At 41.5% G+C, this 23,630-nt stretch overlaps 1 protein-coding gene across 7 annotated transcripts in view; it reads right to left on the bottom strand.

The window, feature by feature from the left end:
* Positions 1 to 1,378: 1,378 nt before the first annotated feature.
* shld2 (shieldin complex subunit 2) overlaps positions 1,379 to 23,630 on the bottom strand; it is a 59,651-nt gene continuing 37,399 nt past the window's right edge. For 5 of the 7 annotated variants that reach the window (XM_062975804.1, XM_062975805.1, XM_062975803.1 and 2 more), the window contains 6 exons: positions 19,059 to 19,253; positions 17,943 to 18,077; positions 12,330 to 12,536; positions 11,128 to 11,359; positions 2,265 to 2,380; positions 1,379 to 1,757 (listed from right to left, as the gene is read on the bottom strand). In XM_062975804.1, the coding sequence (XP_062831874.1) occupies positions 1,585 to 1,757; positions 2,265 to 2,380; positions 11,128 to 11,359; positions 12,330 to 12,536; positions 17,943 to 18,077; positions 19,059 to 19,253 (1,058 nt within the window). In that variant the 3' untranslated portion in view covers positions 1,379 to 1,584. Of the gene's footprint in view, positions 1,758 to 2,264; positions 3,792 to 11,127; positions 11,360 to 12,329; positions 12,537 to 17,942; positions 18,078 to 19,058; positions 19,254 to 23,630 lie in introns of all 7 variants that reach the window. The other 2 variants (XR_010004479.1, XM_062975808.1) reach the window with 2 other exon arrangements.

Below are 23,630 nucleotides of genomic sequence, written 5' to 3'. Positions count from 1 at the left end.
TGTAAAGGCATTGAATGTTTGCTTATGTATGTAAAATGCTGTAATCTGTTCTGAGTCCCCTAGGGGAGAAGGACAGAATATAAATCAAGTGTATTATTATTATTATTATTATTGACACAACTACATAGTATGACACAGCAAACAAGATAGATATGCTGGATTTCATGTCACAAAATCACAAGTCAAACACTTCTCAAGCGTTTAGGACTGTATTATTATTATTATTATTATTATTATTATTATTATTAACAGACAAATGCAATGTATGTTGTGACTGCGCCTTCGGGGATTATGGTTGATGGTGATGGAATTCGAAGAGGAAGAAAAAACCCTCGTGATGAGGGTTCACTGGAGGAGTTGCACAGGAAGCGACTTAGAGAGCTATATGGGGGATCTTCTGAGGAAGATTCAGATGGGGAGATGGATGCTGAGGAACAGGTGGTGGCTGGGGAAGCGGGCACTGAATGGGCACAGCCACCGGAGATGTCTGGGGATTTGGGGCTTATGGATACTTCTGAACCTGGGGTTTCTGCAGGAGCTGATCCCAATTGGGATGCTTGGAGAAGGGAGGATGGTTCTTTAAGTGTTCATGGGGCTAAGTGTGGGCAGGATGATTGGGACTCCGACGAATTGCTAGGTACTCCAGATCCACGAGCTCTAGCTGTGTGGAGTTCAGACTCTGAGTAGATTTGGGACACCTGGTGTTTGGGTGTGAGTGTTTGGTCACCCAGGAGGAAGGGGAATAAAATGGGAATGTTTGGCCACTGCACTTTGCATGTGGCAAGGTGTTGCTGAGGCGCCATTGGGATCTCTGTGTTTCCATGAAGACTGGACTTGGACTATGATTTGAATCTGCTGATATCATCTAGCTTGGCTCTCGCTGTGTCTTATCGTGGACCTGTTTTGGATGACTGCACCTTCTTCGGACTTTGGATTGAATTTGACCTGGCTTCTGTCTACGCCCTCTGACTGACGGCTACTCCCGGCTTCTGACTATTGGTTTGTCTTTCGGAATTTCTGCTGCCTCCTGACCTGACCTTGGATTCTTTTGACGACGGCTATTCATCATCCCTTTGAGGCTCTCGGCTTATCTGCACCGTGGAAGCAGCTTTACTGCTTTTCTAGTTTGTTTATTTTCCAGCAATTAACTCTATTTGTTTTCCAAAGCTGAATTGAAGCGTTATTTAGTTTTTTATTGAATGCCAGCATGGGAAATTAGCGTGGCTCGTTTTTGAGTTATTATTGTCCAATCTACTCTCGAAACACTGAAAAGTGAAGTGTTTCAAGGATATTTCCTGTGTTTATGTTATTTTTTGGCTTATCTTCGGAATAAACTTTGTTTTGTATGTTAACTGGCGTCTGACTCTTGACAATGTAACATCATTAAACTTAGTTTATTGATAGTTAATGAAGGGATATTGCATAGAAATAATACATCTTCATAAGTAATGCACATTTCATCTATAAAAATAAAACAATTTCTGGAAGATTTTATACAACTAATTAAAATATACATGCTTTTTTTAAAAAAAAACACTTATAGTATTAGAGAATGGATGATAAAAAAGCTCATCATTCCTTTGCTCAGAGGTCAAGATGAAAACTCAGTAAATGGAAATCCTTTTCCAATGGATAGCTGTTTTCATCCAGGATAAAATGGCTTCTGATTGTCAAAAGATAGGTTGCTTTTGTGTCTGTAAGAAGTGCATGGCATAAATCTGCTACAATCATGCCATAGGTGGTATCTAAGGAAGGCTCTGCAAAAGACAAAGCACAGCTATGAATAAAGCTCTCTTATCTAAAAAATATGTGATTGCTTTATGTTCTGCAATGCATTCATAAAGAAGATGTTCACAGGTCTCTAACTTAAAAAAAATAAAACAAGCATTTCATAAAGCCAACACACTGCTAAGATCCAGAACATAACGGAGATCCAAATACCATAATGGAGAGGGAATCTTTTTTCTGTGGTGTTGGCGAGCAATCCTTCATGCTGGTCCTGGCTCTTCCTCTTCACAACTGTAGAAAAGGAACCTTCACATTGCATACTAATGTTCTAGTATACTAACTGGATAAAGTGTTTCATGGTGTTTTGAGAACAGAAGATGAAGCATAATTGGAAAGGCTATTGAATAAGCATCTAACATTTTTTTTGTAGAAAAGGAGGCTAAATGAATGGAAATCTACTGCATATCACCAGTTGAATGATGCCAAACATTTAATTAGTCACTAAATATGATTTGCTTCATTACACAATGCTTTACCTATGGTTTTGCTTTGCCACTCAGCTGGAATGTTGAGGAATATTTTCTCAATCAGTTCTGATGTCACCTGAACACAGATTTCATATCCTCCCTCTTCTATGATCATTTGTGCTGGTCTAAAAAGTAAACAAGGACATAGTCATGCCTGCATTTTTAATAATATATTTTATCATCTGATTCTAATAGTCAGATAGGATAATTAAGCATGTTACTGCCTTCTGTCACACACTGTTATTCTGCTGGCATCTTTTTTCTAACATACTGCTTTGATTTAATGATAAGACCTGAACAAGCAATCAAAATGTACTTCTGAACAATGGAATAAAGCCTATTATTTCCCACAGTTTTCGCTTCAGTTCCCCCCCACCCTTTCAACCCAATATATGTTACAAAATTCTGTAAAAAGTATGTTTCCCCTTGGCATTAAGTCTAGTCGAATCTGACTCTGGGGGGTAGTGCTCACCTCCATTTCTAAGCCGAACAGTCGGTGATGTCTCCTAGGTCATGTAGCCAGCATGACTGCATGGAGCACCGTTACTTTCCTGCTGAAGTGGTACCTATTGATCTACTCACATTTGCAAAGACTTTGCAAGACTTTCATGGCTGGGATCACAGGGTTGTTGTATGTTTTAAATCACAACCTCTGAGGATGCCTGCCATAGATGTGGGCGAAACATCAGGAGATAGTACTTCTAGAACATGGCCATACAGCCCGGAAAACATACAACAACCCTCACATTTGCATATTTTCAAACTATTAGGTTGGCAGAAGCTGGGGCTAACAACGGGAGCTCACCCCGTCCACGGATTTGAACCGCCGACCTTTGGGTCAGCAAGTTCTGCAGTTTAGCAGTTTAACCTGCTGTCCCACTGTGGCTACAAGTTTGAAGTAAAATATTGCCATACTGAGTGCAACATTTGTTCAGATATTGATATATACAAACAAAAGGCTATGCAAGTGTTAAAGAATTGTTTGTTCTCTTCACAAGCCAGAGACTGAAAATAATGGATGTTGCTGTATCTGTGGCTTCTCAGAGTTATCTTAGGCCTGGGATGGTTTTAAAATCCAAAGCAAATGTATGTCACTCCTGGTTTTGAAAAGAAACTTCTCCCATTATCAAAAGGCAAAAGAAACACAAAATATGCTGTTCGCTCGCTATTTAATATTTAGATATAATCAAGGATACAATTCTGTGGTTAATCTGATACTGCACTTTACAAATCATGCAGTGTCAGATCAGGGCATGCTCAGTACACTTTCACACAGATGAACGTATCTATTTACTGTAGTTATATAGCTATTTATTCAAATATAGCAGATGGTGGGTATGTGTGTGTACAGATGCTAAAGAATCTACTCCACCCAACATTCCATTTGTTGTTCAAATCCTAGAGTATCATGAAAGCAGGACGCAGAAGCGAGCATTGTGTATTATCTAAATGTAGGCAACACGAGAAGCTAACATATGGCCCAGGGCTAAGCCGTAGCACAGAAAAGAGATTCCATGGACAGGCTGAAATTAAGCTCTGAAAAATAAGTAAAGCAATAAAAACGAGAGTTTATAGAAAATGCGTGTGTGAACAGCTGGAACAACAAGCCTATCTTATGATCCAAAGCAAATTCAAGGGGGGAAAAAATCAATATATGCTCAAGCATATCTAACCTTTAGCACTCCTCGAGTCAAGGACATCTCTCAGCTTTGAAGTCAAAACACTTGACTAATTGTGGCGCCTCACCAGCCCCACTCTCTGATGCCAGCAATTAAATGTGAGCAGAGTCCTCCCCGCAGCCTAGCAGGCATTTGAGTCCCCCACTAATACTTTTAATCAGCTGCAAATAAATGGGAGTTTCAAAGAGAAATAGGTTATAGGCTTAATTTGACAAGATCCTAAATAATTAAAATACAGCTAGTCTCTAAGTTTCTAATTGCAACCTTCTTGCTTCCTTCCTTCCTCTGACAAACAGATGGATGCTTTTGTGTGCAAGTGTAAGGCATTTTGGTGGAGGCATTGCTGGGAAGAGGTGAGCTGGAAATCTTTGAGATACTCCCCTCACTCATTCCTCCCCCCATTGGCAATTTGTGTATGTGAGAGAGAAAGAGAGAAACAGATACACAGAGAAGTGTCTAGGCAAGGGGTTACACAGTTATATAAATCTTCCTTGCCTAGTTTCCAATATACCTCACAACCTTTGAGGATGCCTGCCATAAATGTGGGTGAAACATCAGGAGATAATGCTTCTGGAACATGGCCATACAGCCCAGAAAACTCACAGCAACCCAGTGATTCCGGCCATGAAAGCCTTTGGCAACTCATAGTATTTTGTTTGAAAATAATTGAATTGTTTTAGAGAAGCAATAAGGTTGCAGGGAGGGGAGTAGCTCCTCCAAGATAGGTCCAAGGTAGTGATTCCCAAAGTGGGGGCTACCGCCCCCTGGTGGGCGCTGCAGGGGCGGTGATGGCACCATGGGGGTGGGGCCAGGGGAGGGGCGGGTCCTCTTCCCAAGTGCCGGAGACAGGGCTGAGCACCTGAGGCGCCTGTTAGGACACAGGGGGCAGAGCTAGAGGAGTGGGCATGGCTTCTTTCCAAGAGCCCGAGACAGGAATGAGCCTCTATACCTCTCTTGAGGCACTTGTTGGGACAGAGGTTGGAGCTAGGGAAGGGCCTCCTTCCAAGAGCGTGAGACAGGGCTGAGCCTCTATACCTCTCCTGAGAGGCCTTTTAGGACTAAAAGGCGGGGCTAGGGGCGGGGCCTTTTCCCAAGAGTGTGAGACAGGGCTGAGCCTCTATTTACCTCCCCTGAGGCATTTGTTAGAACACGGGGGCGGGGTAAGAGGTTCAGCCCCGTCAGGAAGAGACCTCGCCCCCTCCTCTGGTCCCGTCCCATGTCCTGGCAGGCTCCGCAGGACAGGGATAGAAGCTCAGCCCTGCCTCAGAGCTCGTAACTCCGCCCATCCCAGTCCTGGCCGCCCATTTGTGGCCCCGCCCACCTCCCCCTCCCAGCCCTGCATCTTGGACTAGGGGGGAGGCTCAGCCCCTCCCTCTTGATCAGGAGCCACACCCACCCCTTTAAGCCACGCCCCCCTTTTCAGGGGGCGCTGAGTAATATTTTTTTCTGGAAAGGGGGCGGTAGGCCAAGTAAGTTTGGGAACCACTGGTCCAAGGTTATCTTCTAACTTCTTGCAGTTGTAAGAGGCTGCGTTAGAGACTACAGAAGTCACTACTCTGAGGCATGATTTTGTCCCCTGGTGGTGTGTGTTCGTCAATGTGCCCATCTGTAATCAATTCAGCTCTTGGCCAAAAGTTTTCTACCTTGCTTTAAATACACACACACACACTTTCCTTTCTGTAAAACAGGGATAGGAATCATGATGGCTCCCCAGATGTTATTGGACAGCAACTCCCAGCACTCCTTGATCATTGGCTATATTGCACAGTGTCGCTGGAAGTCTCTCTCCAACAACATCCTGACAGTCAGGAAACATATGATTCCCGCTCCTGTACAAAGTGATCAATCTGCCCATTATTTCGTGTATTGCTACTGACTGTTTTCAATAAATGGCAGAAAGACAAGAAGCAATTAAAGGGAAACCAGGAAAAGGAAATGTAGTTTTAATGTAATTTTTTGCATGCAGTTTCCTAAATGAGACAAATAGGCACTCTTTGAAATGCAGGCAAAATCCAGTATTTATCTTTCAACTATTCTAGCAAAGAAAAAGGCTCGGTGCTTTGTTAGGTGGTAAATAAAGTAAACTCTTTAAAAACAAGTGTTAAAGAGACACATGAGTGGTTATAAATAGAAAACTAGCACAGGAATTAACATAAATAAACACATTAGAGGTTTGTCAGTATGTTTCTTTGTAAACAAGGCAAGGTTCAGAATATAAATAATGCCACAAATTGGTAAGACTGAATTGTTGTTGCTGTTAGTATTTATATCCCACTTTTTCTTTCTCTAGAGAGGATGTGAGAATTGTATTTTTTTTTTACAAAGAGCACTAACACGAATTTAAATCCTGATTTCTATAGGGTAACATTTATTTAATAATAAACACTATTATTGAACACTAATTTAATTTACTATTAATGTAACACTAAAAATCATGCAATGTGTGGATTAAAACCTAAAACATAAACACTAAAGGAGAATAAAAGCCACTACAGAAAGGACTGGGAATCATTTTTAAATGTTATTAAAAAAGAAAAAGATGGATCGAGGTCAGGAGTAATTTTACATTAGAAATATTTAGAAACATTAACCTAGCTTGGAGAATATTTTGCATATATGTTCAAAGCAGTAATGTCTCCTACCCAGGAAACAGAAAGCCAATAGAGAAGGTGAGAGGGAAGGGAAACAATTGTACTACTGTATTATATTTTATTGTGGACAACACATGTAATGGCTGCAAAACAATTGTGGGGGAAAATGTAAAGCAACAATAATGGGAAAAACAGAATTAAATAAGAGTATTAAAATACATAGTTAAAACTAATAAAACCATTAAAAACCTATTAAACTAAATAAAACATAGCACCACTGACTTGACTGTAAAAACATTTAAAAAGCTTGCCTGAGAGATATCCATGCTACTGCAATGTTCTTCTTCACTTTGGAGGCATCGCCTCAGAGCTCCAGTTTTCAAAATCGAGTTGCAGCTTACCAGGAGACATAGCATTGATTGTTTTCCTTATTTTTTCCTTGTTATTTATTTTACTAACATCCTTGCTTTTTAAGTTCGTTAAAGATGAGCAAACATGACTGGTCAGTTAAGTAGGACAGAAAGAACTGTTGGAGAAGGGGTTTTAAGGTTCAACTGAAAAAGAATCTTTGATCTTGCCATTCCAGTTGGAACAAGACGGGTTAAAGTCAATTGCAGTGGATTGCTCCTCTTGGCTATCCTGAGAATAAAAAGATTTTAGCTTGCCACTGTAAGGACAGCAGGTAGAGGCCCATTCTAGCTTTCCTAGGCAGAAGGGGGTTCCTGAGTCTAGGGACAGCCACCGAGAACGAAGACCTACTCGCTCATTTCTACCAACTGAGCTTGTGATGGAGATAAGACTGAGAGAAAGGCCTGTCCTGAAGATCTCAGTGTCTAGGCAAATTCGTACAAGAGGATGCAGTCAGCCAAATAGCCTGGAACTAAACTGTATTATTATTATTTTATTTATTATTATTATTATTATTATTATTATTATTATTATTATTATTATTATTATTATTATTATTCCCTGCTTTCTCTCTCTACAAAAGAAACTCAAAGTAGTTATATAGGGTTTTAAAAGTCATAAGCAGTATTGTGCCTGGAAACAGACTGGCAGCCAATGAAACTGTTGCAACGGGGGGGGGGGGGGGGGGTTGTCCGCTCCCTGCAGCCAGTCCCAGTTAGCAATCTGGCCGCAGTTCTTTGACCAGCTGGTCAAACACAAACAACCACTATCTACTATAATTTGAAATGGCAGTCTATTTGCTGCATTACAAAAAAATCATACGGTTTGCTACAGAATCACCAAATATTGTGGGACCAAGAAGATGAACAGAGTAAAGTTTAGGATCCAACTACACAGTTATTTTAGAGACCTTGCAGACATACATTTTGTGGTTGCTATAGCTAGAGATGTCTCAAACATACATTTTTGTGATGGCTTTAACCAGATCTGCCTTCACACCATTTAGACTGATGTACCAAATGTGTTCATTCTTGATATTAGTCCTGACCATTGTGATATTTTTATTATGCTACAGGAATGCACACCAAACTCTGTGATTGTGATCAAACCTAAGGTGAGAGTAAAGTTTTGAAACTGGTCCAGTCAAACTTAGTCTACAAAAAACAACCAACCAAGGGAGACCATCAGGGAAGACCCATACACAAAGACAAAATTAAAACATCTGAATTAAAAATATAATTGCTCTTGTCTGTAAAACACGACCCCTGCTGCCACCTAGTGTTTGCTAACAGGATTTTCCCACAATAGAATTTTTGAAAATAATTCAATATGATGTTTATGAGTGTTGTCCAGTATCTAATTTTCAAGATGCTTTTCAGCCCTAGAAAGTTGTGTGTGATGTTTATGCATAACTATATGTATGAGGGAGAAACCACGTATATATTTGCATATGTTTGCACATGTTTTTAAACAGTTCTGGACTGCAACAACAAACCAAGGATTCCATAAAACCTCTAAGGTCAATGTAATCATACAACTATTAAAAAAAAAACAAAGTAAGAAAGGTTTACTGGACCAGTAAACAAAATCAATTTAGCCAGCATGGACCTTGGTATTTTTAATTCTTTATCAAAGACAATCCAAATCCAACTGGATTTTATCCAGTGATCACTAAATCATGATATAGCTTACTATAAAATAATATATTAAGAGAAATTTAATAAGAGATTAGTTTCCTTCCACAACGTAAAATGTAGAAAGATAAGACAAATTGACTTAAAGTTGAAATCTGCCATTGAATTTATTTATAATTCAAAATCTCTAAACAAATAGATGCATTTCATGCTGGATATACTTTGTATGGAGTAAAGTCCACATAACTACGCTATCATTGTTTTAAATATTATAACATCAGTTAACCCCCAGCCTCATGAGGCTACCCTTGGCCAATTTATCACATCTCTTTTCTGGTTTCCAGTCAGCATCACACTACATTCCAATTGCACCCACTACTAGTCATATGTCTATCTACTTACCTTTTCAGGTAACATCTTTCCTCCAGCCATTGTTAAATTTGAACTTATCATATCATAATACTCAAAAGTTTTGAATTTCTATTGCTATTCACACATAAGGCTTGCTCATTCAGGCTATAAAGAACATAGATACTCTTACATCTACTCCATGCATCTGATGAAGATGCAAGTTTACAAAAGCTTACATTATCAACTTCCTTCTCTCAGTCTCTATAGTTCTACAAGATTCCTTTGCATATTGTTTTAAATATATAGATATGGATGAAAATAGACACTTTTTTTGGAAGTTAAGACCACAAACTATTTTTTAAAGTCCCCAGTTTCAAAACCAGGGTTGCAATATTGTACCTGGGAAGCAAGGAGGATAGCTGTGGAGTGTGCAGGACCATTGCGATATTTAATAAAGTAACTGGGATTCAATGAATTCTGATTAAGGTAGCTTTGTCCTGCGTTAGCCTGGATCAGTCCCGTGTGATATTTAGCTACTGTGGCCCTGATCTTTTTCTACACCAACCTAAGTGGTCAATGTAGAAATGCCCAGGGTCAGAAAGAACAAGATGTTTTGACATCTTGAGTCAAATAAGTGAACACAATTGAATCAACTTGGATCTCAATGTAGGGCAATTTCATCAGATTATAAAGCATGGGTTCATTTTCACTGAGGGTCACTCAGTTTTATGGTTGCCTTCAAAGGACCAATTGTAGTTTTAAGACAAATTTTAAGGCATCACCCCATCTGCCAAGCACTGGTTATGTTCTCTGTATTTGATGTGTTTGAAACACAGAGGACACAGCCAGGACTGTGGATAATGAGAATTGCAACCCAACAGTGCTTGTGGAGGAGGCAAGCTTTTTTTCTGCTGTCCTGGAGCCACGGACTCAAATTGCCGGAAAGGAAATTCCACCTAAACCTTAGAAAGAACTTCCTACCTATTTGAACTGATCAATCATAGAAGGCCTTTGAAGATGGTGGAGTGTCCTTCCCTGGAGATTTTAAAGCTGTGGCTGGATGGCCATTTGTCGGGAGGGCTTTGATGGTGTGTTCTTGCAGGGGTTGGACTGGTTGGTCCTTGGGAGTCTTTTCCAACTCTATGATTCTATGTGGTTCTGAGGTTGGGGAAGAAATGTGCATTATATATCCAGCCACTAGAAGAAGGCAAGCACATAACCTAGTATGCATTATGTACCTTTGTCCAGCTTCAAACTTAGAATTATAGAATAATAGAGTTGGAAGAGGCGACATGGGCCATCTTGTCCAATTTCCTGCCATGCAGGAAAAGCACATTCAAAGTGCCCTTGACAAATAGCCATCCAGCCTTTGTTTAAAAGCCTTCAGGGAAGGAGCCTCCACCATACTCAGAGACACTACTGAATAGTTTTTACAATCAGGAAGGTCTTCCTAATGTTCAGGTGGAATCTTCTTTCCTGTAATTTGAACCCATTACTTCGAGTCCTAGTCTCTTCCAGTTGTCCCTATCTTGGCAGTTCGTTTACATGTGTCTGGACCCCGTGGGCCACATAAATTGATTAGACCCATGGGCCTTGCATTTGACACATGTGCTATAAAGAGCTAAAATGATTTTAACAAAAGGAAATCCAATGATCACAGGGACTGACAGTGAGGTGTAATTTTCTGAACAGGGGCCCAGACAGCAAAATAAACACCATGGGGGTTAACCTTTCCCTATGTTATCCTATGCTTAGATCTATCTATCTATCTATCTATCTATCTATCTATCTATCTATCTATCTATCTATCTATCTATCTATCTATTATCTTTATCTGAAGTTACACTTTTAACTAATAGTGGCTGTTTATATCCAAGATGTTCCCTGCTTAAGTTTTAATAATGTATTTACTTGGTTTTATCTAGTTTTTAATTATGCAAGTGCTACCTTATGTAGTATTCTAAGGGCATATCTCGACACTGATATATGTAGCATTTTAATTATTTATATAGGATTTTAATGTTGTATTTTATATTGTATTTAATAATCTGGTTTTCATATATTTGTTTGTTTGCCTTGTATGTGAAAGACCTATGGTCTAAGCATCGAATACAACTTGAAACTACAAACAAATTCAACTTAAGAACAAACCTACAGAACCTATCTTGTGTGTAACTTGGGGACTGTCTGTACAATTATTATTGTTTACCTGTAGAATGTTTTCACTTTATTGGATGGTAAACACTGATTGCATTGTTTGTAGATCTTGTTTTCATCTGCTTGAAGTTCACGTCCACATTTTGCACAGCCCACATAAGTGATCAGAGCAAGCGAAGTGACTATATACTGTAATGAAACGCTTGCATCAAAAACAATTTCATGTGGAGAGGAAGCAACAGTAAATTTCAGTTCTGAGATATGGACTTTCACCTGAATCACTCCTATGAAAAGAAAAATGAGTTTCTTAGAATATATTTCTTCATTTTTTGCAACAAGAAAATAGTCAAAAAGATGATTACTAAAAGGATCATCCTTGCGTGTATCAACAGGACAATCTTATAATATCCACTGAGAAAAAAGCCACAGATCATTATGGGATTTGTTCTCATTTAAGTAAGAAACCATCCTTGATTCTGCTGTCATTCCACAAAGGATAAATGTAAAGAATATAGGGTGGCAGTGAGACACACATGTCCTGTAGCTCTATTTAGCAGCTAGGAAAATCTTACTAAAACAAGCATTTCCTGCTTGTTTCTCAGCATTTTCAATTGAGGTTAGTGAAATCGGGCTGAACAGTTTGCACTGGAGGAAGGATATGCCACAGTTGTCTACTGATACAAAGAGTAACTTTCTTCGTAGCAGCTCCACAACTGGGAGATTCCTAATAGTCTGTGCTCTTTCTCAAAGAGGTTTTAATGAATATATTTCCTTTCATCCCACTTCGAAGATAAGAAAGTGGTGGGCATCTGAATTCAATGAGATATATTGTTTTGTATCTCACTCCCATGATTGCCTCCAAGCTTTTTGGAAATGAAAGTACAGTAGAGTCTCACTTATCCAACATAAACGGGCCGGCAGAACGTTGGATAAGCAAATATGTTGGATAATAAGGAGGGATTAAGGAAAAGCCTATTAAACACCAAATTAGGTTATGATTTTACAAATTAAACACCAAAACATCATGTTATACAACAAATTTGGCAGAAAAGTAGTTCAATACGCAGTAATGCTATGTAGTAATTACTGTATTTACGAATTTAGGACCAAAATATCACGATATAGTGAAAACATTGACTACAAAAATGTGTTGGATAATCCAGAACGTTGGATAAGCGAGTGTTGGATAAGTGAGACTTTACTGTATTTGATTTAAAATAAAGAATCCCCACCAATATTGAGTAAAAACCTCACCAGAACACTTCTCCTCTAGGTGTGTAGCGAGAGTTGTCACACACGTGAATAATCTGAGGTCCTTTTCAAACTTTTCTTTGAATTTTACAGCTCTCTGGTCATCATCAAAGAGACACTCCAGGGTTGACCAGGGCGTTGTGTGCAGTTCCAGTTCACCAGAGACAGGATTGTGTTTAGTAAACAGATATTTAAATTCCCAGATATGGTCTAAAAAAAAGAGAAGTACACATAATCATTCTTAATATGCAGGGGCTGGGAACTGAATTGTATCTAGGGCAGTCCTCTCATGCATCCCACCCACATAAATCTATTTTCATCTAAACTCCTTCCTGTCAACATTTTGATCATGACTACAGAAGCAAATGGTGGCATTTGGGGGTAGCAGGAGTTTGGGTGGATAGCTGTACCTTCAAAGGTTTTCATTTGGGGGGAGGGGGGAGCTGCATGGATTGGGAGTCAAAGTTACCCCATAATCTGTCTTGAAGGAACTCTTCTGGAGTTTCAAGAGCCTCTGAAAGGGGATTCACTGAATACGCATTAGCAGGCAATAACTTCTGAAACCTGAATTCCTATGTTGATTTTCCCATGGATTACTATACCTCAAACTTTCAAAAAAAATTAAGTAATTCTACAAATGGATTGCTGTGAGTTTTCCAGGCTGTGTACAAATGTTACCTTGTTTATATTAAGAAAGAATGGTGCTTTATTTCCTGAAGATCACTCTTTGAACATACAGTGTTCCCCCACTACTTCGCTTATCGTGGACTCGCTGTTTTGCGGAAATTTTTATTTATTTATTTATTTACCCACCCCATTGCTGCTTTTAATAGTTAAATAAGTGGCCTTTCTTCCCCTTGCAAGCCTCGGGGAGAGTGAAGCTTTTCTTACCAGCACTGGCGGCCCCCTTGCTTGGTGCCTGCCATGTTGCTCTGGCTGCCTCTGCTCCTACAGCCAGGGAGCAAGCAAATGAGTGAGTGAGGGAGGGAGGGTGGGTGAGAGAGTGAGGGCAGCCAGGCTCCCTTTTCTGCCACCCGCTCCAGCCGGGCCATGCTGGGAAACGTGGAGGAAGAGGGCCTTGGAAGTCCCGCCACTTCCTCCTCCTCCTCCTTTGCTACCCGCCCTCCCTCTCTCACCCTCCCTCCCTCCCTCACTTACCAGGTGGAGCGGTGTCTTCTTCCCTGGCTGCAGGAGCCAAGGCAACCAGAGCAACATGGCAGGCACCAAGCAAGGAGCCCGCTGGCACTGGTAAGAAAGGCTTCACTCTCCCCGGGGCTTGCAAGGGGGAGAAGGGCCACTTAACAGGGCCTTCTCGGTGGTGGCTCCCCGGCTGTGGAACACCCTCCCAAGTGATATGCAACAAATTCCAACCTTGTTGGGCTTCAGAAAAGCCCTAAAAACATGGCTGTGTGCCCAGGCTTTTAATCAATAAATGGCAAAGATGACACGGACTGAACTACAGACAAAACGTGAGGTTTCTCTAGGATGAACGGATCTGATTTTATGTTTGAAATTTATATATTGTGATTTATATTGTATTTTAATAGTTTTAACTGTTTTACGCATTGTTTGATATTGATTTTGTATGGGCATCGAATTGCTGCCATTACTGTAAGCAGCCCTGAGTCCCTTTGGGTGAGAAGGGCGGGATATAAATGTGAGAAATAAATAAATAAATAATAAACAACAATTAAAATATTGTTTAGTAAAAGGTAAAGGTAATGGTTTCCCCTGACGTTAAGTCCAGTCATGTCTGACTCTGGGGGTTGGTGCTCATCTCCATTTCTAAGCCAAAGAGCCGGCGTTGTCCATAGACATCTCCAGGTCATGTGGCCGGCATGACTGCATGGAGCACCGTTACCTTCCCACCGGATCTACTCACATTTGCATGTTTTCAAAGTGCTAGGTTGGCAGAAGCTGGGGCTAATAGCGGGCGCTCATTCCGCTCCCAGGATTTGAACCTGGGACCTTTTGGTCCGCAAGTTCAGTAGCTCGGTGCTTTAATACACTGTGCCCCCCAAAAATAATGTTTAGATATTAAAATAAAAATAGTGCCCCTATTTCGCAGATTTCCACTTATCGCGGGTGGTCCTAGAACGTAACTCCGCGATAAGTGAGGGAACACTGTATTATAAACTGGTTTGCATATACAGGCAGTCCCCAAGTTATGAACAAGATAGGTTCTGTAAGTATGTTCTTAAGTTGAATTTGTTTGTAAATTGGAACAGGTACATTTTTGAAGTGTATCTGCAGCCAAATATATATGTTTTAGCTTTGGATAGCATAGGGAAGGTTTAACACCCTTGTTCGTTTTGCTGTCTGTGCCCTTGTTCAGAAGATATCACCTCTCTGTTCCTATGATAATTGAATTTTGAAAAAAAATGGCTTGTTATGGAAACAAGGATTGGCGATAAAGCTTCAGTTCAGAAACCTTTTCCCCATGATAATTCTTTCACGAGTGAATTTCTCTTCCTGGGTCAGATGTTTGTAACTTGGGAACTGCCTGTACTTTGATTTCCCACACAAGTGACCATCACATGTCCAGCTGTTTTCCTAGGCATAGTATCCTGAATGGTTATCACATGCTACTCTCCTGGGAATCAGCTGTCAGGACCTGTAGCCCTGGCTGGCAGAAAGTGAACTCTGGATCCTGGCTGTCCTGAAATAATCAAACTTTTGGACTTGTCCATCAGAGATGGCTATTTGGACAGTTGAGAACACAAGTCTTATCTAAAATTCTAGACATTGTGTTTTAATGATTAAACCTGATGTCCGAAATGTTAGGCACAAAGTAAACAGTATAAAATATGTTTCAAGATTTATAGCAAATAGAGGTGATAAACAAATAAGATTTTGGTGGAGCTAATTAGAAAGCAGCTGGAAATAAAAAGTATTAACATCTTCTAATCTGTTTACCAGATTTTCAGCAAAAGGTAGAAAATTCAATTGTTTTCCAAATATGAATAAATACAGTAGACCAGGGGTTCCCAAACTAAGCCCTGTGGGCTGGATGCGGCCCTCCAAGGTTATTTACCTGGCACCCGCCCTCAGTTTTAGACTTAGGCTCGCCCAAAGTTTGAAATGGCTTGAAGGCACACAACAACAACAATCTTAATTAACTTGACTATCCCATTGGCCAGAAGCAGGCCCACACTTCCCATTGAAATCCTGATTGGTTTATGTTGGTTAAAATTGTTTTTATTTTTAAATATTGTATTGTTCTTTCATTGTTGTTGTTTTTGCACTACAAATAAGACATGTGCAGTGTGCATAGGAGTTTGTATTTTTTTCCCAAATGTTATTTTGGCCCCTCAACTGTCTGAAGGATTTTGGACTGGCCCTCTGCTTAAAAAGTTTGAGGACCCCTCTCAGTTACTCATGGGGATTAATAGATGCTAGATAAATGTGGTTTCTGACTACTTGAGAGTAACCATTAAAATAGGCCTAACTAATGCTATACTGTACAATAAACTGTATTGATGTTAATATTGAAATACAGTAATTAAAAGGATTTAAGACAAATAAAGGCAATTAAACTGAATGTAACTCAATTTTACTGTTTTACAGTATTACAAAAACAGCTTTTTAATTTAAAACTATTATTTCTTTGATTTTTTTGCCAGTTACTTGAGTTCCTGTTAACTGAGGGTGTACTGTACCTGGCATTTCATCTTTCACTGTTTTATCACTTATACTACCGTCTTAAGCTTTGGTATTAACCATTCTCTTTAAATAGACTAGATTTACTTGGCGTTATATAACTTCCAGAAAGAAGTTGATCATAACTTTAGGCAACAGCCAGTTCTTGACATGATATGTTATTCAATTATTATGAATTCACAGATCTTAGCATTTCTTTTGCTGACTCAAGATAAATTAATTTATCATACAGAAGGACTATGGGCTAAAGTCAGACATAAATCATGTTTAAAGCAAACATGTTATATTAGTCATGACTTAGGTATCCCACAGATTTCAATATGTGTACTATAATTTTGAGCAAGGCTGGATCCAACCCATAATTACCAGTTCAGATAATTCTTTAAAATACCTTATCAGTATTAATGTTAAAAGGTATCTTTTAAATGCATGGTATGTATATAAAGTGAATAACCAAGATTTTATTATCTTCTAGCATTTTACTAACAAACTTTATCACGTGAGTTAGACAGAATGACAACCAACTGTTTCTCATTGTTTGCAGGTTGCAATTTAGGACACAAATAATGTTATAGCTCAGCCATCAGGATCTGGCCCTCCACAGAAGTTAAAGTGAGGCTCAAAGGCTGATTTAGATTTTGAGCCTCTCTGGGATTTGGATCAGAGCCCAATGGCTTTGCAGGTGCCTGAAGCTGTGATTACAGAGGAACAGCTAATTGGGGGACATTCCGATGTTAACTCAAGGCTAAATTCACCAGATGGAGTTATTGTAGGGGAGGATGCGTCTTTTGATCGTAGGCAATCTATCTCACAGGATAGAAGTCAAAGAGAAGTGCTGAGAAGAAGTAAACGTTTGACTCTCAAACACTTCAGTTAATAAGCTTTCCTATGGGAAACTGTGATTGTCCTGGATCTCATGAACGGTAGCCCTGAGATTTCCTTAAAGGGACCTCACGCCTTGTTTTCTTTGCGGTGTCAACGTTTCTCTTTGCCTTTCTCGGGAGAAGCATCTCCGTTCCTGTCTCTTGTTCCTTGCCTTGTTCTTGTGCTGTTTCCAGGATATCCAGTTGCAGTTCGTGCCTTGTGACTCTCGAGTATACCTCTTCTTGTTACTCCTGTTTTCCCTGCTCTCCAAGGGATACCTTCCATGTGGATTACAATTGGCATTTTTGCTGCGTCTTGTCCCCGATTCCTGTAACTATTGGCTGTTTGCTGACTTTGACTCTTTGCTGGAACTCTTTGTGTTCTATTTGTGGATTACATCTTTGAAAGACTTTGAAGAACCATCTTTTGAACTGTTGTGAACATTATATTATGGACTACTGACTCTTATTACTCTTACTGCTGTTTATTTGCATATATACATATATATAACCTTCAATAAACTGTGTTGCTTGAATACCTGGCTTCCGTGTGGTTCTCAGAGTGCTCGCGTACCCTTGGGGTGCAACAAATAATGGGATCGCTACTTAAGTAGAAAAACAAAACAACTGATGAAGACAAATGAGGCCAAAAAGATCTAGTTCTAAATCCACGTTCATAAAAAAAGACTCGCAAGGGTATAACATGTAGAGGGCACAAAGACATATGCTAAGACCTTCTAAGAACCATCTGCAGTATAGAAAGCCTTCCTTTTATATATTCCCTATTCATCAGAACAATAGGCATTTTTCTTGTTTGTAAGATGATTTTGAGGATTGCAGTATAATGGCAAAGATTTTATCCAGGAACAATTTTGACAAAAAAAATTAAATTCAATTCCAAAATGAGCAAGATCATTAGGCTGGGAAGCTAAAGACTTCCCAATACAGAAAAGGTGGCTATTCACATTAAAAAAAGACATAAAACGATACAATGATAGGTATCCCAAATAATTTCCCCCTTTCTGCTACCAAATAGCAGCAGACTGCATTAGCACATAATTTAAAAGTATTACATAGATTAGTCTCTTTTTACCTCTTTTCCTCTGAAGTTGAGGATAGAGGGCAGTTAAAGCCCCCCATAACACCAAGGTGTAGTTCTGATCCTTGATTTGTTCCACTGTTAAAACAATTTTTCTTTGTGTTTCTCCCTTGAAACTGTATGTAGATTCTAAAGTTAGGAAAGTACAAAGAAAAAATATGCTTTACAATATACTTTTTTGAAAAACGGGAATGATAGAGGACACTGAGATTAACTTTACATAAACATTGATATATAAATGACATGAAATAGAGAGAAAACAATTCTATCTTATATTGATCTCATACAACCTGGTTATGTGGGCAAACAGCACTATTTCAAATGGTAGGACTTTCAGAAATGATTAAGAACAATGGTTAGGAAATCAACATTTCCTCCATATCTTTTTCCTGGCTGTTTGCTGGATTACAAACTCTTTGATAATCCCCTTGATTCAAAAATTGGGAAAAGGATTACTATGTGATATGTGAATGATTTTTTTTTTCAAAATTAAAGAAAACAATAGCAAAGAAAAGAGGGTAAGAGATGTGGGACTTTAGATCCTTGCTATGCCAAGATGAACAGCTGAAAGAAAACTGGTGTCACCTTGATCTTGGAGAAAGCCAGCGGATTAAAACCAACTTGGTCACATACTGGTTTTGAGAAATCTAAACATTTTCCCTGAGGTTACCTAAAAGTTTAAAATTAATGTTGAAAAACTGTAGTCTATGGTCAAGCTTGATTGTTAACCATGTGAAAATTCCACATGTGTTTTGTTGAATCAGATGAGCACTCCACAAACATACAGCATATTAAAAGGTTTTTCATAAAGGAAACATCAGGTGGTGTCATAAATCAATTTATGGCCTTCTTATCTCTACAAGATTTCAGGCATGGCTCTCAAGTAATCCATTTTTTTCCTTTCAGAGCAATCTAGAAAGGATGTCTGCACAATTATAAGCAAACAGACCCCGGATTCAAAGTGCTTAGGTGGTGGTTTTATCAGACAGAAGAGACTAAAGAGAGGAATTACCTTAAAGTTTTGAAAATCCTTAATTGTTAGAACCATTTCACTCCTTTTGACCTTAGAAGATACATACGAGAACGGAGTGAATTAGAGAGTCAACTGACCTGTTAGGACAGTTAGGTCAACAATTTTCAGGACAGAATGCACCAATACATCTGGTCTGAGTTCATCAAGTAGAACATGTTGTATATTGTTCAAAGTCTGTCTCTTTCTTTGGGGGAGAGTTTCCAGATAGGCATGTTTTGAAGACACATATGTCAACAAATCCTGGAGAATATTGACAGCCACTATATGGGAAACTTGAAAAGAATGAACAAGAGAAAATCAAAATTACCTCTCAGTTTCATTCAAGGATGAAGCACATTGTTCTACCAATTGTGGTCTCCCATCTACGTCCCTGCTTAGCATCCTTTGGTGGTCTCCCATCCAAATCCAAACCAGGTCAGGCCCCACTTAGCATAGATGGCAGTCTTCCTTCCAAGTCTCAACCAAGGCCGGATCTGCTTAGCATAGCTGGTGGTTGCCCATCCAAGTCCAAACTGGCATCGGCCCTGCTTATCACCCACTGGTAGACTCCCATCCAAGTTCGGACTGGGGCCGGCCCATTCCTCCCACTTGCCACTTTTTTCTGGCTTTGACAAACTGAATTCCCCCTTCCCTTTTCCCTTCCATTTTCCTTGCTTTATGAGCATTGCCTGTTTAATTTGGCAACCTGATAGAAGGGTCTCTCTCTTGGTCTATGGGTAGTTTTGGGAGACAGTGATTGCCTAAGGAACAGTAACAAACAAGCAAACAAAGCCACTGTTCCCTATTTTTAAATGTTTCATTTATGTTATGGAAAATTGTTTATTTTTCGCATGAGCCATATTTGCTATTAAAGAATCCTCCATTCTTTTTCTTAGCAACAGAAAGCAATTTATGAGCCATGAAAGTATAGGTGAAGCTTGCATATATACTAGGACCAAAACCATGGTACAGACAGAAAAATCCGAAAGATCTCAGTATAGGTGGGTATAGTATTGTACTGAGTCATTTATTTATTATTTATTTATTTATTTGCGACATTTATATACCGCCCTTCTCACCCCGAAGGGGACTCAGGGCGGTTTACAAGTATATATACATACAATATATTATATTATACAACTAAATCGCAATATTATTAGTAATATTGCATGTAATATAAATATACAATTATGTCAGAACCCTGCTACTAGAGCCTGGATGTGGCTCTGAGTTTCAGGGTCACTGACATTGATAAGACACCTGCGTCCCAGGACTCGGAGGAGAAACGGCTGATGGACTTGGCGGGGAATTTGCGCGGGGTTTTACTGAGCGGGAAGAGACTGTTCAAATGAGGGGGAGGGTATATAAAGGAGGGTTGGCCGGAGCCTCCCATTCTTGGCTTTTCTGATGTTCATGTTTCCTACAGTAAAAGTTCCTGGTGATACCACAGAGAGTCTCGTGTGTTCATTCAGGAGCGGCTGTGGTGAGCTGACACTAAGCCAAGAATACGGACACCATCCCGCTGTAGCGGTGAGGTGTAACATGCAAGTGGAGGATGAAGAGCTCTTGGGCGCCGGAGGAGGAAGGTCGGAAAGGGCCACTCCCGAGACGGACGCTGAGTTCCACCAGCTGGCGGCCCTGGCGTCATCCACCGCTTATGCCCAGCCAAATGGGGTAACCCAGAGGCGCGGAGTGGTGCGGGGAGATAGCACCGGAGGAGAGGAAGGTTCACCTTCCCCAGGCCCGCAAAAGATGGTGTTTCTGGAGGAGAGGATGTCGGCGATGGAGACCACCCTGGCAGTGATGTCGAGGGCGATGGAGCGCCTGGCGGTTTTGGTGGAGCCGGAGCGAGGAAGGGAACTCCGGGCTAGCTCAATGTGGGACGTGAGCATGGGAAGCAGCCAGGGCTTTGCAGACCTCCCAGCACCGAAGGGAAGGGAAATGCGAAAGGAGCCCGGTGCCCGGCCCAAGATCCAAACGAGCCTGACGCGGGTGGAGGAGAGTGACGACGAAGGGGAAAAGCCTCCGAGAATCCCGGCTACGCTCCCAACTGAGACCCTGGTGCCCCTGGCGAATGCCGGGCGTGGCACAGGACAAAGGGAAGCAGCAGCGGGGCCCACTGGCCCGCAAGGGGGCTTGCGACGGGCGGAGAATTGGGGATTGCCACCACAGGGACCCCTACCGAGACGAGAGGAACTAAGGATCGAGTTTGGGGGAGAGTCCTCTGAACTGGATTTTTTCCTGACCACGGTGAGGGGCTATATGGAGGACAATGCCCACACTTTTAGAACGGAATCCAGCCGGGTACGGGCCATTGGTGCAGTGTTGAAGAGGGGAGCGGCCAGCTGGTACGTTCAACTACACGCGCGGCGCGACCCATGTCTGGGGTCACTCCGACGCTTTATGGGGGCCCTGGAGACCCGTTTCCGAGATCCACTGGAGCAGATCCGGGCGAGGGAGGAGTTGAAGACCGTCTCCCAGGGGCAGAGGTCGGTATCTGAGTATGCGGAGGAGTTCCAATGCCTCGCTGAAAAGGTGCCGGAATGGTCTGCAGTGACAAAGATAGAACTCTTCAAAGAGGGGCTCAGGCGGGAGATCCTCTCCTGGGCGGTGCATCGTGATGAGCCTGACACACTGCGCGGATGGATTCAGCTGGCGGGGCGCATCGAGACATCGCTGGCCCAGGCGAGGAGGCACCGAGGAGGGCTACAGCAGCGGCCGCAGATGAAAGAGGGGAGCCGGAAGGAGGGATCAACCCCAGCCGGGAGGAGAACGGAGCCGACAGGGAACGTGAGCACCAGCAGGAGGGGCTGCTTCGTGTGCGGCCGTTTGGGCCACAGGGCTGCCGAGTGCTGGCAGAGAAAAGGGGAAGGCGGAGGCCCGCCCAAACCAAGAGCCGTGGCAGGGAAACGCGCCGAGGAAGAACCACCGATGAGGCACCACTCGGGGGGGTTGGTAAGTCAGGACAAAGCCATGATAGTGGTCCCCATTCAGCTGGAAAGTGGCAGCAAACAAGCAACCTGCAAAGCATTTGTGGATTGTGGATGTTCCAGGAACATCATCTCCCCTGAATTAGCCGAGGGATTGGGATGCGAAAGAACGAACCTAGAATCCCCAATAGCTTTTTCGCAGTTGGACGGATCCACAGCATCGGGATCATTAGCTAAGTACAGTGCCGAAGATGTAAAGTGTAAGATAGGGAGTTGGGAAGGAAAGGTGTCATTTGTGATATCACAAATAGCCAGCTATAATGTTATACTAGGCATGCCATGGCTGGGGCAGGCCAACCCGCAAATCAACTGGGAGGATAAGAGCATGATCTTCAGGATGAAGTTGGAAGGAGGGAGCCAGGAAGTGGAAAGGGAGCCGGGGAAAAGGGGGGAGGAAGACTCTATCAGGATAGCAGAACTGGCAGATAAATTACCCCCAGAGTATCGGGATTTTGTGGACGTATTTGATGAGAAGGAAGCAGACAGTTTCCCACCGAAGCGGAGAGTTGAAGTGAAGATAGAGCTAGTCCCAGGAGCAGAGCTTCCTAAGGCAAAAATATACCCAATGTCGGCTAGGGAAAAGGAGGAACTGAGAAAATACATTGATAAAAACCTAGCGAGGGGTTTCATAGAGCCTTCAAATTCCCCTCTAGGGGCGCCTGTGTTGTTCAGGCGCAAAAAGGACCAAACGCTGAGGCTCTGCATTGACTACAGGGGCCTGAATGCAATCAGTTCTGGAAATAAATACCCCCTACCTTTAGTGAAGGACTTGATCGCCCAGTTATCGGAGGGACAGATATTCACTAAATTGGACTTAATTGAAGCGTACCATAAATTGCAGATTAAACCAGAGGACAGGTGGAAGACGGCCTTCTCCTGTGCATTCGGATTATTCAATTATCGTGTGCTCCCTTTCGGTTTGTGCGGCGGAGGCGCCGCGTTCATGCAATTAATCAACGAAGTGTTGCATCCATTGTTGTACAAGGGAGTCTTTGTTTTTTTAGATGACATATTGTTAGTATCTCGGACTAAGGAGCAACACATAGAACTAGTCAGGGAAGTCCTGCAAAAGTTGAGAGAAGCAAAACTGTATGCGAAGCTTGCCAAGTGCGAGTTCAATAAAGACCAGATAGACTTTCTGGGGTATAGGATTTCCTCCCAGGGAGTGGCGATGGACCCTGCGAAGGTAGAAGACGTGAGGGGGTGGGAAGCCCCCAAAACACGGAAGCAGCTGCAATCCTTCCTAGGGTTCGCAAACTTCTATAGAACATTTATCAAGGACTTTGCGCGCCTCACTTTGCCATTAACGGATTTGTTAAAGACTAAAGGTAGGGGAGAAACAGCCAAAGTGAAGGCCCCAGGGGCCAAACTGACCTGGACAATAGAATGCCAGGAAGCTTTCGAAGCCCTTAAAAAGCGTTTTACTGAGGAGCCTGTCCTACAGCACCCTGATATGTCTAAAGCCTTTGTATTACATTGCGATGCGTCAGACCGGGCATATGGGGCAGTTCTGCTACAGAAAGACGAGGGGGGGAACCTGAAGCCATGTGGCTATCTGTCAAAAAAGTTTAGCGATACAGAAAAAAACTGGCCGATTTGGGAGAGAGAAGCCTTAGCGATTCTAAAAGCACTAGAGTGCTGGAGACACTTTCTGGAAGGAAGTGGAACACCGTTTGAGGT

This window comes from Anolis carolinensis, chromosome 3 (genome assembly GCF_035594765.1).
Source record: "Anolis carolinensis isolate JA03-04 chromosome 3, rAnoCar3.1.pri, whole genome shotgun sequence".
NCBI classification, from domain to species: domain Eukaryota; kingdom Metazoa; phylum Chordata; class Lepidosauria; order Squamata; family Dactyloidae; genus Anolis; species Anolis carolinensis.
Note: the sequence above shows the minus strand (reverse complement) of the source record. Positions and strands in the feature narration are given on the sequence as shown.